Raw genomic sequence first — 14,998 nt, forward strand, 5'->3', positions numbered from 1 at the left:
CATTAATTTTTTCTCAAGGGGGGTCATGTACTGCAGCCTTATGTGTGTCTGACAGTATTTGACTGCAGGATGGGGAGCATCAATCTGATGCCTACTTCAGCTTTATGCTTATATAGAGATGCAAAGGATTTCTCTTTACTTCTTTCAGTTAGAAATGCTGATCTGCTCTTTTAGAGAAAATTGAAATGGTGAATGTCACAATTCTTATTTATTGGGTAAAATTTCTGTCTTTAGCTTCTGTTACCTTGTTGTGAGAAAACTGATTTCTTAGCATAATTATTTGAAGGGTTTTAGTTCATTTTTCTTAGTCCTCAAATTTTTTAGTTCGTTATCAAAGAATGACATGAGCAATGAAGTACTCCTCAGCGGACTTTTGAGGAGGTTACATTAGCTATAAAGTGTGGTGTTAAAAGCATTTTGAGATGCAGATCTTAAAGCAGTTATCACAAACTGCAAATGGCTTGTCTGCTGATGATGCAAAACAGATGGCAAGTGTATCTTCTGCAGTTTAAGAATTGCAGTTGTGGTAGTAATGAAAAAAATCACATAGGAATAGCATGGAAATGCCCCATATTTGACTCTGGGTTTTGTTAGTTGTAATGTATTCTTGTAGCAGTGTCAGCACTTTTCAGAATTTCTTGCCTGCTCTCCCCTTGTTTTTAATGAGAAAGTTTAAATTTGTGCCTTCCAATGACAGAAGCAGTACTGGAAAAGATGAATGGAATGAACTCTTGAACTTGCAATATAGAGCAGGTGCAACTTGCAGCAGACTTAAGATGACATTATAGTCTGTGCAGATGCCTTTTTGTAAATTGAATGCACAATTTCTATGCCTTCTGTAACTGCCACACACAGGAAAGACACTTTTTCAGGTTTGGCAGGTAGATGTTAAATTTTGTTTAAATGTCTCATCTCTGTAAAAATTGTATTGGAAAATGTTCCAATACCAAGCATGCTTCTGTTTTCTGTAAACTTATCAAAGAAATGGAATTAGGGTGTACTCACACTTCGAGGTGCCTTTGTCCAAACTCTGATCTTTATTAGGCTTCAGCAATTTTCTCTGGATTCTGTCTCCTCCTAGTTTGCTCCCCTGACTTCTAATTAACTTATGATGCTGAAAGCCCTTAGTTGTGGACTCTGACCGTGTTGTTCTGGGTGTTCTGTGTGCTGACTGAAGTGCCTCTCTAAGTTTCTAGGGAAGCGGAGAGCATACAAATGTGGAGACTTTGATTGTAAAGAGAGGCTGTGGGCAGCACTGTGACCAGGAGCCTTCATCCTGTGTCTCTGCTGAGACTTGTACTTTCCTGCTGGCTGTCTATAAGTGCTTCCCCTTCCCTTTAGGACCAGTTGTGATGGTAGACTTATTTGGGCAAGTTGCCCAGTGTTGTCACCATTAGTCACAGCTTCTTTGATTAAGCAGGGTGCCTTAGTTCATATACTAGGTTGATTAAGCAGGGTGCCTTAGTTCATATACTAGGCAAGTGTTTAACAGTCAACTTGTTCTTGTTGATTTCTTTTATAAGAAAAAATTCTAAATTCTAACAATGTCAGATTTTATAACTAATTTCAGTGTTTATTTTTTGTTTCCTAACTCCACTGAAGCAAGTAGGCACTCTCTGAAAGATGGTTATATTACTAGTGACATTGGGAGCTCTTAATTGGGCAGTTGACACACTAGATAAATGTCTGAATTGGGTTATAGTGGGGAATACTGTACTTCCCACCATCTGTCTAGCAAAAATTGTTCATAAAGTGTTCTATTCTTTTATATATAGCCTCACCAACCTTGCCGTTCTTCACCTGGTATGGTGTGGGTGTTTTATCTATCTTCTGTTGAAATCAATATTAAAATGGCCCTTACACTAGACATCAACACAGTAGCTTATTATTTTGGCTTTGTTAAATCTGATTAGGTGAACTGCATAAAGTTGATAACCCTTATACCACTCAGACTTGTCTGCTAATGTCCTGTGTCTTTTGATCCACAGAAATGCTGTCTGTCAACTTTGGATACAATCTGCTGACGTTTATAATCTTGTACAACAACCTTATTCCAATCAGCCTTCTGGTGACATTGGAAGTTGTCAAGTTTACTCAGGCTCTTTTTATAAATTGGGTAAGTAGCAAGAATGAATGTATCTCAGTTCTGGATGTTGACATTTAATATAAAAACCCACTTAACATCTTAGTGAGATTTTCTAATTACTTTCTGATGCAACTTCTGGGAAAGGCAGGGGGAAACTCAGTTTTTATTCTATATCAGTTCTGTGTTTCACAGGAAATTAAAATATCTAGTCACAGGAAGGTCCCCTGTGCAAATCATCACTTGTATTTTAGGCTTTTAGGATGAGAAGGAAGCCTCAGCTCTTGGTTGAAGGAGGTCTCTCTCTTGGCTGACTCACATTCAGTAATTATCTTTTGAAACCTCTTTGGTATCTTACAGCTTCCCTGAGACACAGCAGAGGGCAAGACGAGACTTGTTTGAAGGTGTGGGGTTGTTTTGTTGTTGTTCTTGTTGGGTTTTTTGGTTGTTTGTTTGTTTGGATTTTGGGGTTTTTTTTTGTTTTGTTTTTACATCTTGAGGCTGGCCTTAAGGTCACCTCTGGAATAGACCATAATGTTTTTATAAGGAGATGAGTTGATGTTGCCTCACGCAACCAAACAGTGATCCCTCTATTCAGGGAAGTTTTGACTTCAAAATATCTTAAGTTGTGGGCCAAAAATAATCTGCTAGTGGCTCTTAAGCTGGGCAAAACCAAGAGGGATACCTTTTGTTGGTATGCATTAATCCTTGGACTTTGAGTAATGTAGTAGGTTCCTGTAAAACACATGTAAGCAAAGTTTAATATGTCTGTTCCTTGAGATGCTTGTAATGTAGTAGATATGAATATCAGAGCAGTTGGTTGGGTTTGTGTAGCAGCTGTTTCTTTGTAGTAACAGATGAAGTTGATTTCATGGATCCACTAAAATTGTCTCTCATAGATGTGGCCAGAGCAACTGATTGTTCTAACTGACCACCTATGATTAGCATGGCTAATGCATGGACTTCTTTCTACTGTACTGAGTTTGTTTTTTTTTTCTGTTGCATCTTTAGTTTATTAAGTACCTATAGTTGAATCTGTCTTTTCTCATGTCCCTGTAGGATGGAGATATACTTTGGAAAGGAGGCGCCCATATTCATCTGGGGATGATGTTTGTCTCAAGCATTCAGAATGCGTGCTCATAGCATTAAGACAATCAAGCCAAGTTGGAGCTGAATAAAAGAAGAACAGAGACTTTAGTGTTTAATTTGCATAACATAAGTCTTAATTTTGCTCTCATTTCAGGACATAGATATGTATTACCCTGAAACAGATACACCTGCAATGGCCAGAACCTCAAACCTTAATGAGGAACTTGGGCAGGTAAGATAACATTTTCTGAAGTGTCATGATTGTGATATACTCTCTCAAGAGCAAAGGTATGAGAGCAGCATGGCAGGATTGTACAAGATGTACAAATCAGCTTTATTTTGTTGCTCTGTGGCTTGAGTTAATGGGACTTTTTTATTTTCTCTAGTCTGAGTCTTACAAGTGAAATAATGAGATATCACAGGATTAAATGTAATGTCATATAGGCAGTTTTATGTTCGGGAATTGAAACTATTTCTTATGTTCACTCTAAACTTTATTCTCAAAAGTCTTGGAGAGATGCTCTGTGATTTTGGCTGTCTATACCAGAACGGAACATCCAGGGCTAGACTTATTAGGTTTTGATGTTTCTGACTACTTCACTGGAGATGCAAGTAAAAAAAATGCAGTTGTATTCCTAATTTAGATATTGTGATCCTTCAAGCATTTCTATTTTCAATTCAGATAAGGATAACTGCATATTAACTTCTAATTGTTGTAGGTTTGTTAATTCTGCATATAACATTTCTTCAAACTGGAAGGGCTTCCCAGAACAAGCTTACTGGATAATATGGCTTTGCTATTGGAATTTTGTAATACTGTTGAGAAATGGTAGCTATTTCCTTGACCACCAAGGTTATAGGTCTGTCTGGAGGTATAGAATGTAAGAAAATAAAGATGGTGCAGAAGGTAGTCTCACTCCTGAGGAGTTGTAGCTGTACTAATCACCAAAGATTAAGAACAGGCCTGAACTTAATAAGCCACAGCTCTGTCTAATAATGGTGAGTGCTATAGAAGAGTGGGTTAGCTGGTTGAGGAGAGAGCTGGAGTTTGTTGGCTGTGCTGTGAAGAGAGCTGGAGTTTGTTGGTAGTGCTGTGAGGAAGAAGGAGTCAGTGCTGCAAGGAGATGCCCATGAGAAATCACTGAGAAGGTATGGAACTTTTGCAATATGATGATAACAGTTGGTGAGCCTGACATGATCCCATGGTGATTTGGGTAGAGAACTGTAGAGAGAGCAGTAAGGACGTGACTGTGGTGGTTTGTGAAAAAGGACTTAAACATTAAGCAATGTCATCCCAAGGTGATTCAGGAAGATGATTGCAGACCTAAGAGAAATAAGATGGTGGAGTCAGGCAGACCAAGAGCCTAAGAGCCTAAAAATCCAGATGAGCTATAGCCAGGCAGATCTGGGAGCCTAGAAGTTGGGACAATGTATGAGATACCACCCCCAAGAAGAAGAGTGCTGGGTATGAGGAGCGGATGCTACACACTTGGCTTATTTAGTGCATTGGAGCGAGCCCCATGCCCCTGCCAAGGTATGGCTGCAGTCCAGAGGGGACCCAGGACAGTGCTGGGTTCCCCCTGAATGGCAGTGTGTGCAGCAGGACACAGGAGTGGCGTGATAGAAGTGGCAAATGGAGAGCTGCACAGACAATATGTAAGAGAAGCCCTCTAAAACTGTATAGTGGGAAATCCACAGTAACCCACTGTGATTCGGGATGGGCTGTAGGGCAAAGTGCAGCCGGAGATGGAGCCCAGCGTAGCACTGAGAGCAGCAGGGGATGCTGCCTGGTCTGGACCTGACAGATTTTGACACCTGGATGAGCCGCTGGGGACACAATGGGAAATAACATATCAAGTGAAGAACAGATTGCTTCATCTACATGGAAAACAGAGCAGGGCTTACAGTGACCAACTAATACAACAAAACGTTGAAAGGAAGAAGAGCATTATTAAAACAGCAGTTGGAGTGGGGACAGAGTAGCTCTATCATTCAATATGGTGTATTTGTTTGCTGATGAAATGTGCATTTTGTTTGTGAATTGCAGCTATTAATCCTTGATTAGGCATAAGCGTAAAAGTTTATATTCCATGAGGATAAGTACACTTGACATATACTGGATTGATGTTGTTCAAGTTCTATAGCTATTGATAAAATTATGTAACCGTTGATTTGTTACTATCCTAATATATGGCCTTTAACTTATTCTTGTGAGTTGCCTTATAAAGTTGTACAGCTATTGATATTGTCAATGTTCTAGAAGTGTACGAGTTTCGGATAATATGTAATGTAAATTTGGGTAGTGAATTAAGGTCAGCACACAGACACATTCCAAAGTTAAATGGAAATTAGACAAAAGGGCCCTGTAAAAGATAGTAAACACAACATTAGTTTATGAAAAGCCTTAGGTTGATGTTCCTGCTGTGATGTGTTGCCTGAACATTTGTATATTGTTAATCCTAAGTGAGATATGTGAATGTTATAATATCAATTTACTCAAACATATCTTTCCAGAGATGCTGCAACTTTGTAATTAAAAAAGGGGGAATTGTGGAGGGATAGAATGTAAGAAAATAGTGCAGAAGGTGGTTTCACCCCTGAGGAATTGCAGCTGTACTAATCCCCAAAGATTGAGAACAGGCCTGAACTTAATAAGCCACAGCTCTGTCCAGTAATGAGTGCTACAGAAGAGTGGGTTAGCTGGTTGAGGAGAGAGTTGCAGTTTGTTGGCTGTGCTGTGAAGAGAGAGCTGGAGTTTGTTGGTAGTGCAGTGAGGAAGAAGGGGTCAGTGCTGCAAGGAGCTGCCCATGAGAAATCACCGAGAACATATGGGAGCTTCACAATAAGATGGCAACAGGTTTGTAACTGAACTACGTGAACTTCATAACAGGCATGATTTTAGTATTGGAGACAACATTATGTATTTAAACATATGTATTTTATTGAAGGATAATAATATCCTGCTCAGTAGGGGGTAGTCAATATTGTTCCTGCTTAATCTGATCATTTTTCTTATGAATGCTGAAATTTGGTTTCTGTTTAAATCACTTTGATGTGAAGTTATCAACCTCCAAATTATGGTGTTATTTTTCCCTGAAGTAAAGGATGTGTGGCATAATGTATGTTGGTGGCCCATATGTTATTTTCAGGAATGGCTTACTAGTGATTCTGTGTAACTAGACTGAATCTTTTGATTCTTTAATTGAATTACATGTTCACAGATGCCCTTGATGTTTTTGTTTTATGGTGAAATTATTAATGACTTAAAATTCCTCAGAAGTGTGGGTACCCACTTTGACTTCTGGCTTGCAAAGGCTCCATTTCCAATGCTGTATTCAGTAGCAGTACAGTGCACAACTAAAGGATCATGTTACAAGAGGTGTAGTACAGTGTCTTGAGCTGAATGGCAATTATTGAGGAAAAGCTTCTTCTAACTATAGTCAAATTATTTTTGTCTTTGAGTTGTCTAACTCTTTCATGCTATCATCATCCCTTCCTGGTTGAAATTCTTACCTGGTGCAGAGGTACGACAGTGGTATCATTAACTTGCAATTAGCTTTGGTCTGTTATGGCCCTTCGAAGGTGGGAATTTTGAATCTGCTAATGCTCCCAAGAAGTTGCTTTGATGGGGTTGCCTCCAAGTTCTACCTTAAAATCACTGTTTCCATTAAGGGATTATTACTTTGGGCAGTGCTTACTGTGGCTGTGTGTTGTGTGGGACTGCTCATGAGTGGACATGAGATAAAACAGATTTTTTTTGCCTGCAGAGTGCCGGTTGGACGTACTCTAGCATATTGTGTGCTTATAGGTAGGGGGAAAAAATCCCCAAACATTCCTGGTGATCTTTGAAACACAGACTGTCTTCAGTGTGTAAAATTCCAGTGAGCCTTTAACAATCTCAAGAGTCTTTGTTTTCATTTCTAATCACTCTTTGAGATTAGTACAGTTGAAAGATTTGGTAAATGTCCAAGTAGTGCAACCAAGTACATCTGTAGTGATCACACTAAAGCCTTGGCAATTGATACTTACTATTTGAGCCTTTCCACATTTAAAGATAAAGAATTAATGCAATTAAATAATTTGCCTGATTTTTGTTCTGTAGATCTGGTAGACAAATCAAGCTGTAATAAGCCTGCATTGGCCAATATTGTGACATTTGAGCAGTATGTCTCTGAGTATCTTCCTGTTTTCTGCTTTGAGTTTTATTCCTATTCAAGTTGAAAATCAGACTTGTTTTTTCCCTTCCAGGTGAAATACCTGTTTTCTGATAAAACAGGTACTCTAACATGCAATATCATGAACTTTAAGAAATGCAGTATTGCTGGAGTGACATATGGGTAGGTATGACTTTAAAAAAAACTCTGTAGCTTAATGCGTGCGTACTAATGGTACAAAATTTTATATTGAAAAAGGATTAGAACATTCTGTTCTTCTGTTTTTATTCTAGCATGTTTTGTGGTCTTTAATTAGTAGTTTTCATTTTCCTGTCCTGCAGCACAAATTATGAAAGTCAAACCTGGGGAGTACTTCATATGAAGCAAAGAAACTTGATTCCTAACTTACCTGATCATGATTTAAACAAAACCAGAAGTGATAAATAAGCTCTGGCCTTTCAAGAGGGAAGAAGTTGCAGTCCAAGGGTAGCAATTATCAGTCATATTTCTGTGACTTGAGAAGAACCAGAATTTTTTTAGAACAGTGTAGTTGTAGTTATAGAGCTTAATATTCCTTGAACAAGCGGGATGGATACCTGCTTACTGGTTTTATTCTGTTCTGTCAAAAGGATCCCTTTGAGTCATCTACATCTTTGTATTTGCTTCATGTTAAATGGGTAGTCTTAAGATCTCAAGTTAACCTTTGAATTTCATGTTAGCTAAATTAGGTATCTCAAAGGCAGAAAATTTGATTCAAATGTATGAACAGCTGAACCCATGGTTCCAGCATATGTTTTTGTGGGATGACTCATTGATCTTCGCCTGCTACCTATTTTTTTTGTTACTAAAGTGGAATAAATGTTCTTTTTTCCTTTTTCTACTCCTCAGTCACTTTCCTGAGTTGGAAAGAGAACGTTCATCAGAAGACTTCAGGTAAATACATTCCAAGATGTTTATGTTCTGTATAGCAGAGTGGGTACAATCTATATAAAGACTGCTTTCCAAATTGGGACTGGAAGAAGCCCAAGGGAGGAATGCATTTGAGTAAAATGGTCTTCCAGTGGGAGACTAATGCAGAGCTGGTGGGTGGTGATGGATATATTCTTCTGCATATAGATTTCATATGTGAGGGGGGTGAGGAATAGGCAGTGGCTGGGGTGGCTGGGATGCTAATGCAGTGCTTATTTATAATTGCAGACAGTCAAGTTAAAAGCTAAAATTAACCTGCTTTGCAAGAACCTTACCCCTAGCTAGAGACTGAATATTGCTCTTTATGATCACTGAGTTCAGGCCTGAAGAGAATGAGAAGAAAAGGACTTATTTATTAAAATGCTGTGTTTTAGTAATTAAAGTGGGAGAGAGCTTAATATGTAGGCCCGCCCTGTCCAGAGAATCCTTCTTGTTTTTATTGGGAACTTTAATGAATAAAGGTGTGATGGGTCTGTCCCATTCCACAGAAACTAGTGAAGACCCAGAGGTGTTACAAGGTATGAGTGAAACATGTTTTGATTATTGGGAAGGAGGGGAAAAGCCAGGGAGGGCTGACATGGATTTGGATGGCAAATACAGGGAAGAAGTAAATTCCCACCCAAGAAACAGATGAACACTAAATGCTGTTAGAAAAGCACTGGGTGATGAGCTAAGCTGGGCTTCTGCACTGGTCCAGCTCATTTCTATGATCATATTTTAGGAAGGTGATAAAAGGATGTTTTGTCTGCTGAGAGGCAATTTTGATGGATCCCTCTTTTCTTCCAATATATTGCTATTTTCTTCATTGCTGTGTTTTCTTTCCTTGTAGCTTTCTTTTCTATTCAGTTCTGTGAGAGTTTTTTCTAGGTACTTTCTTGGAGACTTAAAATCCTCCAGGAGTCAGCTTGAAGCAGAATGCTCTGACTAGGGAGGGAACTTTAAGATATTGAGTGTTGATCTATTTTATGAGCAAGCCACTCTGAAATCCATTTAGCTTAAATATGCTTAAAAACTGCTGTTGCTACATCTGTCCCAGGAGCTGCATTGATACTTGAATCTTCTGAAATACACTGTCAGCCATAACCATTTTGGGTTTCTTGCTGGTGTTCATTTTCAGCACTTGCTGCATTACTCATATGATCTTTTCACACTGCTTTCAAGGACACTGGAGTTTTACTTTGCTTTTTAAATTTGTTTCCCAAGAAACTAGATGAAGTACTAAGATTGGCAATGTTGCCACTTGTTTGAATATGCTTGTTTTGCTCTGCAGCCAGCTACCTCCTTCCACCAGTGAATCGTGTGAATTTGATGACCCAAGACTGCTGCAAAACATTGAAAATGATCATGTAAGTCTGCTCTTTGAATATCACGCCTCTTAAATGCCCTATTCTGGGCTTGTCTGGAATTGAATGCTGAACAAATCTATTTGTGTGATTAAGTCTGCTCTGTGAGTGTGTTATGCAAGCACAGAAGGGGTAAATTGGAATCAAAATAGCTCCCTCCAACGCCTTTCTGCCTACTTGTCTTACAATTGAATTAAAGAAGCAATGGCATTGATACAGATTCTAGCTACCTCTAAGGCAGCTTCTTATATTCTGTTGTATATGGAAGATAATGCTTTGTAACAAGTTATGATAGAAATTAAAATTCTTTAAAAGAAAAACTACTTGGAGTGTTGAAATATCTATACCACTTTTAACTGTAATCTGTAGCATTACAAGGTGGTTCTGGAATGAGCCTTAAATATTGCAAGGGGTTGGAGTTCTAGTTGTGTAAAGGATGTAAGAGATGGGAGTTAATTGCAAATTCAAGTTTGGCATGAGCCTTAATGATTAGTAGTCTTAGCTAGCTGTTGAGTCCTAAAGGGACCTATTCTTTGCAGTGTCAGTTCGTTGTTTATTTGGAAATCACGTGGCTATCAAGCGTCTGACTGGACACCAGACAATTAATTCACCTGCCAAAAAGCATGACCCTTGTTCTCTGCAGGCTGTCTCACAGTATGGGGTCTGAGCATTGGCAAGCACAAACTCAATCAGGTGATTGCTTTCCTTAGTGTAGGTTCTGCAACTGGGCTGGTTTAGTATGAGCATCTAAAATATACTTGCCATATGCAGTTTGTGTGCGGGAAAGCTTTGCTTTCTGTTCTGCTGTGCAGTACTTAAGAACTGCAGCATGGTGTGAATGCTACAAGGGAATAATTACTTGGTGTGACACTATGTATTCTGCAGGGTGATAGAGCCTAAAGGTGCCTCCTGTGCCCTAACCTCCAGCAAGGTGACCCACTCAGGACAGTGCCCCGGTTTCCCACGTGGCTTTTGTACTCATATACTCTGGAAAAATTTCACACTGGACATGACTTGAAACCAAGATTTGTGCATATCCTGTTCCTTTGTGTCCTGTTTGTTCATTTATGGCTACAGTTATGGTTTATGGCACTTGCTGACTCAAGGTATTCATTCTGGTTTAGGTGTAGACTGCAGGTAAAATGTCTTTGAGCTCTTTCTGGCTGCTGTTGCTTGACGTATGCATAGAGAAAAATGCTTTGGTGTATTTTAATAGACTCAGCAGAAGAGATGTATCTCAAATGAGCTGTGAGATGGAATTTCTCACCCCAGCCTTGAGATGGCCTCTTATTTTAGGGCTAAGTTATAATTTGATCTTCTCTGGGTGGCTTCTACTTTGAGGGATAGAAGAAATATATGCTGTTGTAGCAGGCAAATAAGGGATTTTGGTAGCTTCCCTAAGTGTCATTTAGTCTAGACAGCTCAGAAGTCTTCTACGCTGAGCCCTTTTCCAGTCTCCTTTTTGCTGGTTACTTAAACAGACAAATATTGATGTCATTGTGCAGCTGGCTGTTGGGCTGAGCATATTGTGTGAACTCAGCCCTCAGACAATGAGTGGGGAAATTACTGGCCAAAGATACTTTTCAGAGCCTGACTGTACTGGAGGAATGGGTGCCACCCTCTGGCAAGCGGTGATTTAGCACAAGGCATGAGAATGCAAGGACTGCTTATGACAGTTTGCTGAGCATGTTTGGGTGTATTTTTCAGGCTGTGGGTGAGAGGAGGGGCTGAATTCCAGGATAGTGGTAGAGGGAAGGGTCATTCTGACTTTTTTTTGCATTTGGTCAGCTGCTGAGGTGCATAAACTGCTTCTTTCTATCTAAAAATCTCTATTATCTTAATTTTTACAGCTGATAGATAGCTGCACATGCTATTTGCAAATGTCTGTCAATTTCTACTCATTTAGTGAACTGTGGTGAAAAACTGAAGTGTTCTAGCATAAGCTACCTAGTGAAGTTAGATGGTGCTGTACTCGGGCAATTAATTCCCTCTGAACATTTGCCCTTCTGCAGCTGAAGGTGTAAGTGTGATCTCTTACAGGCTGTCATTAAGTGTTCATTGCTCTGCTCTTCAAGATTTCTTTTTTTTTCAGTTCAGTCACAAGTGTTAGTTTAGAACTGTCTCAGTGCCAAGTAATTTTCTTTCCAGGTTGCAAATAAAAAATTATGCACTTGTACTCATGAGACTGTCTTCCATCTGCTAGGAAGATTTCTAGCATCCTGCATCACCTCTAAATTTCATAGCTTTTCTGGGGCACTGGTGTGTAAGGGCTGACTGATAGCCAAGTCCACTTTTGAGCAGCAGTTAAAGAATTATTGCCCTGTAGGAATTGTTCCAGGGAAAAATAAATTGCCTTGAAAACCTGTGGAGGTTTCTCTTGGCTGCTCTGCTATTTAAATGTGGGAGAAAGTACCAAGCTTTGTCTGCCTGCGCTTTTTCTTTGTATCGGCTTCTGTTGGATGAACTGTGCAGCTGTACCAAGTGTATGATGCTGTCTTGGTTCTTTTTCTAGAGAAAATGGCATCAACTCTTACTCTAATAAGGAAAGATCTGTTTTTTCCTAATACTGGAAGGAATTTTTGGTGAATATCGTAGATGGTCTTTATCTTGGTGCTTGCTAGTTGCATATGCCCTGTGAATGAGCTCAGCACAGAGATGCAAGCCTGTTTGATGTGGGGTGATGTTTTACGCTGATGATAAGAAAGCAGGGAAGGAGGTCAAGAAGGAACTGACAGACTTGGTTCTCATCCTTGACTCCTGTATCTCCCAGGATTCTCTCTGAACCTCATCTGTGAATTTCAATTTGCATATGAACTTTCTTCTGTGTCCCCCAAATTATCTCTTGGCCAAGAAGCAGCAAACATGGTGTAGCTGCAGATGCATGAATTAGCTCAGTGAGTACATGTGATGAGTACTTTAACAGCTGGCCAGGCAGAGCAGACAATTGTTGTGCTCACATTGAGCCTTTACCACACTGAAAGTGTTTGTTTAAACCTCACCAACAGGTCTGCTTATTCTTGTGAGTGTGTGGGAACTGAGGCTATTATCCCATCAAGCTTTGTTGAAATGACAGCTATCATCAGCTGATTCTTAATTCCATAGGAAACCAGACCCAGAAAAACATATCACGGCTAACTGGGATGGAAAACTGAGATTTGAAATACAGTAGGGGGAAAAAACATATTCAGGTGATGAAAGCCTATGGGAGGCTTTAGTTCAGATTGCTGGAAAAGTGTCCAAACACATCATTTTATAGCTCACAATTAAATTGTTAGAACTTGGTGAGATATATTTTTCTCTTATCTGCTTTTGTTCTTATTGTGCGTGGGACTTCAGTACTTTTGTTCAAGTACAAGGCAGTGTCTTTAATTATAGGTCATATCTCATTGGTTTTGGGCAAGATACACTTGAATTTCATTCTCTTGATTATTCAAAAGCTGGTTAATGTTTTCTTTCAGTCTGTGCCTGAAGTATCTTGGTCTCCTCCAGTCCTGCCAGCTTCACTGTTCTGGGGGTGCTCAGCATGGCTGGATCCTCACACTGTTGTCCAGATACTTTAGTGAACTAAATGGTAGGAAGTTAATATATTTTTAAGATGTTGATAATTACCATGTAATTCTCCGTGGCAATTAAGTACATAAACATTTTCACAGTTTTCCTTGGCAGAATGTGCCACTTAAATGCAAAGTAGTAAGTTCAGGTTGTTAGACTGTGCTTTGGTATCCCACTGGCCATTTCTAGACCATTTGCTCAAAAAGCTGTCAGTCCTGCTCACCTGGAAATACTGTGAATGAGGGCACTAATCTGATACTGCTACACCTAAAGGAAAGATGAAAGGTATCTTTAACTTCACATGCAGATGCCTTGTAATTTTATGAGACTCTTAACAGTTGAGAAGAATAGTGTCTTCAGAGTGAAGAGTCCAGATAAGGACATGTGTAACATGTGCAGATAGGAAGCTCTGCACAGGGCAGTTTGCTCCCCAAAAGACTGAGGCTTGTCTCAGTGTTTTGTTTCTCTAAATATAGGAACCATGAAGGGATGAAAACTTGCTTTCTGCCCACTGGTTTGCTTGATAATGGATAGTGCTGTGCCTACTAGATAGCTGAGCTTTGCTTTCCCTGAGGATAGTGCTTTGTAGATGACAATCCTGAATCTGCTTCCAGAAGTAGGAGACCATTGCAATGTGTATGTGGTTCTCAGCTGGTAGGGACAGCAAATGAAATAATTCACCCAGTGGAGTGTATTTCTTGTATAGATGTTTGGAGACTGGTTTCTTCATGGATTTTTAGGGGGGAAAAAAGGGAAGAAGCAATGGCTTTCACCCAAAGTTGTTGGCACACTAGAAGAAAAATGAGGCAAGAAGGCACTTAAAATGAGAACTACCTGTGGACTGATGAATAAGAGACTAAAACATGCAAACTTTGTTCTAACTACAGATAAATAGAGAACTAAAAAGTGAGGCAGGAAGAAATAACACTGACTTTAACAGCGGTAAGTCATGGTTTGACACTGGCACAATGCCACTGCACCCATGAGAATACCCTCTCCCTGGTTTCTGCTGTGAGATGTGACCAGGAATAAGCAAAGCAGGCTCCCACTTAGGAAAAAAAAAAATTAACTGAACTACAAGGGAAAGGAAAAAAAAAAGAAACAGAAACACACAAGGAAAATGAAAACTTGACAAATACATCTCCTCCTCCTCCCCACCAAATTCCCAATACAATACATCCCCCAAATCATTGACTCTCAGTCCGGCACCACCCTTCAGAATACTCAATCCTCAGTTCATCAAGAGGAGAAGGAGTCCTTCTTGTGCCAGTGGTGACCTCTTCCTTTCATGTCCAGTGCTCTCACCACTGAACACGGACCAGAGCTGCTTCTAGGGTCGACTTTTAAGGATGCTTTGTCCCACTCCAAAAAGGCACAGTCTCAACTTTGGGACATCTGTCCCCCCCATATTTTTCACCCCCTGGGGCTGAGGGGTACCCACACTGAACCCTTTCGGTCCTGGGGCATTGCCTCCCCCTAGAATGCAGTCCCTGTATCACAAGGAGACATGGCTCTGTCCATGGCTACACAAAAAGAGTCCAGCATAAGCTACTCCATCATCTCTTCCACCTGAGTTCTTCTCTATTTCTCTCGTGGCCCATTTCCTTTTATCTCATCTCTATCTCTCTTCTCATTCAGCTCCAGGAGGATTAGCATTTGTAAGGTTTCCATCATCCAAGAAAAGGGTTAAAAATCTGAGGCTCTGTCTGTCCAGAACTCCCACGGCTGCCCAGCTGGGCACCTTCTTGCCGCCTCCCCCTTCTCCTTCTCGGCTGGCCACTATTCAATTTCAAGGTGGCTCCAGCACA

At 40.0% G+C, this 14,998-nt stretch overlaps 1 protein-coding gene across 4 annotated transcripts in view; it reads left to right on the plus strand.

Annotated features, from left to right (window-relative positions):
• Positions 1 to 14,998, plus strand: part of ATP8A2 (ATPase phospholipid transporting 8A2) — a 320,133-nt gene that overhangs the window by 63,353 nt on the left and 241,782 nt on the right. For all 4 annotated transcript variants that reach the window (XM_071434042.1, XM_071434041.1, XM_071434040.1 and 1 more), the window contains 5 exons: positions 1,989 to 2,116; positions 3,327 to 3,404; positions 7,421 to 7,509; positions 8,215 to 8,259; positions 9,566 to 9,641. In XM_071434042.1, coding sequence (XP_071290143.1) covers positions 1,989 to 2,116; positions 3,327 to 3,404; positions 7,421 to 7,509; positions 8,215 to 8,259; positions 9,566 to 9,641 — 416 coding nt within the window. The remainder of the gene's footprint in view (positions 1 to 1,988; positions 2,117 to 3,326; positions 3,405 to 7,420; positions 7,510 to 8,214; positions 8,260 to 9,565; positions 9,642 to 14,998) is intronic.

This window comes from Agelaius tricolor, unplaced genomic scaffold (genome assembly GCF_023055355.1).
Source record: "Agelaius tricolor isolate 1412-34295 unplaced genomic scaffold, bAgeTri1.0.p SCAF_9, whole genome shotgun sequence".
Taxonomy (NCBI): Eukaryota; Metazoa; Chordata; class Aves; order Passeriformes; family Icteridae; genus Agelaius; species Agelaius tricolor.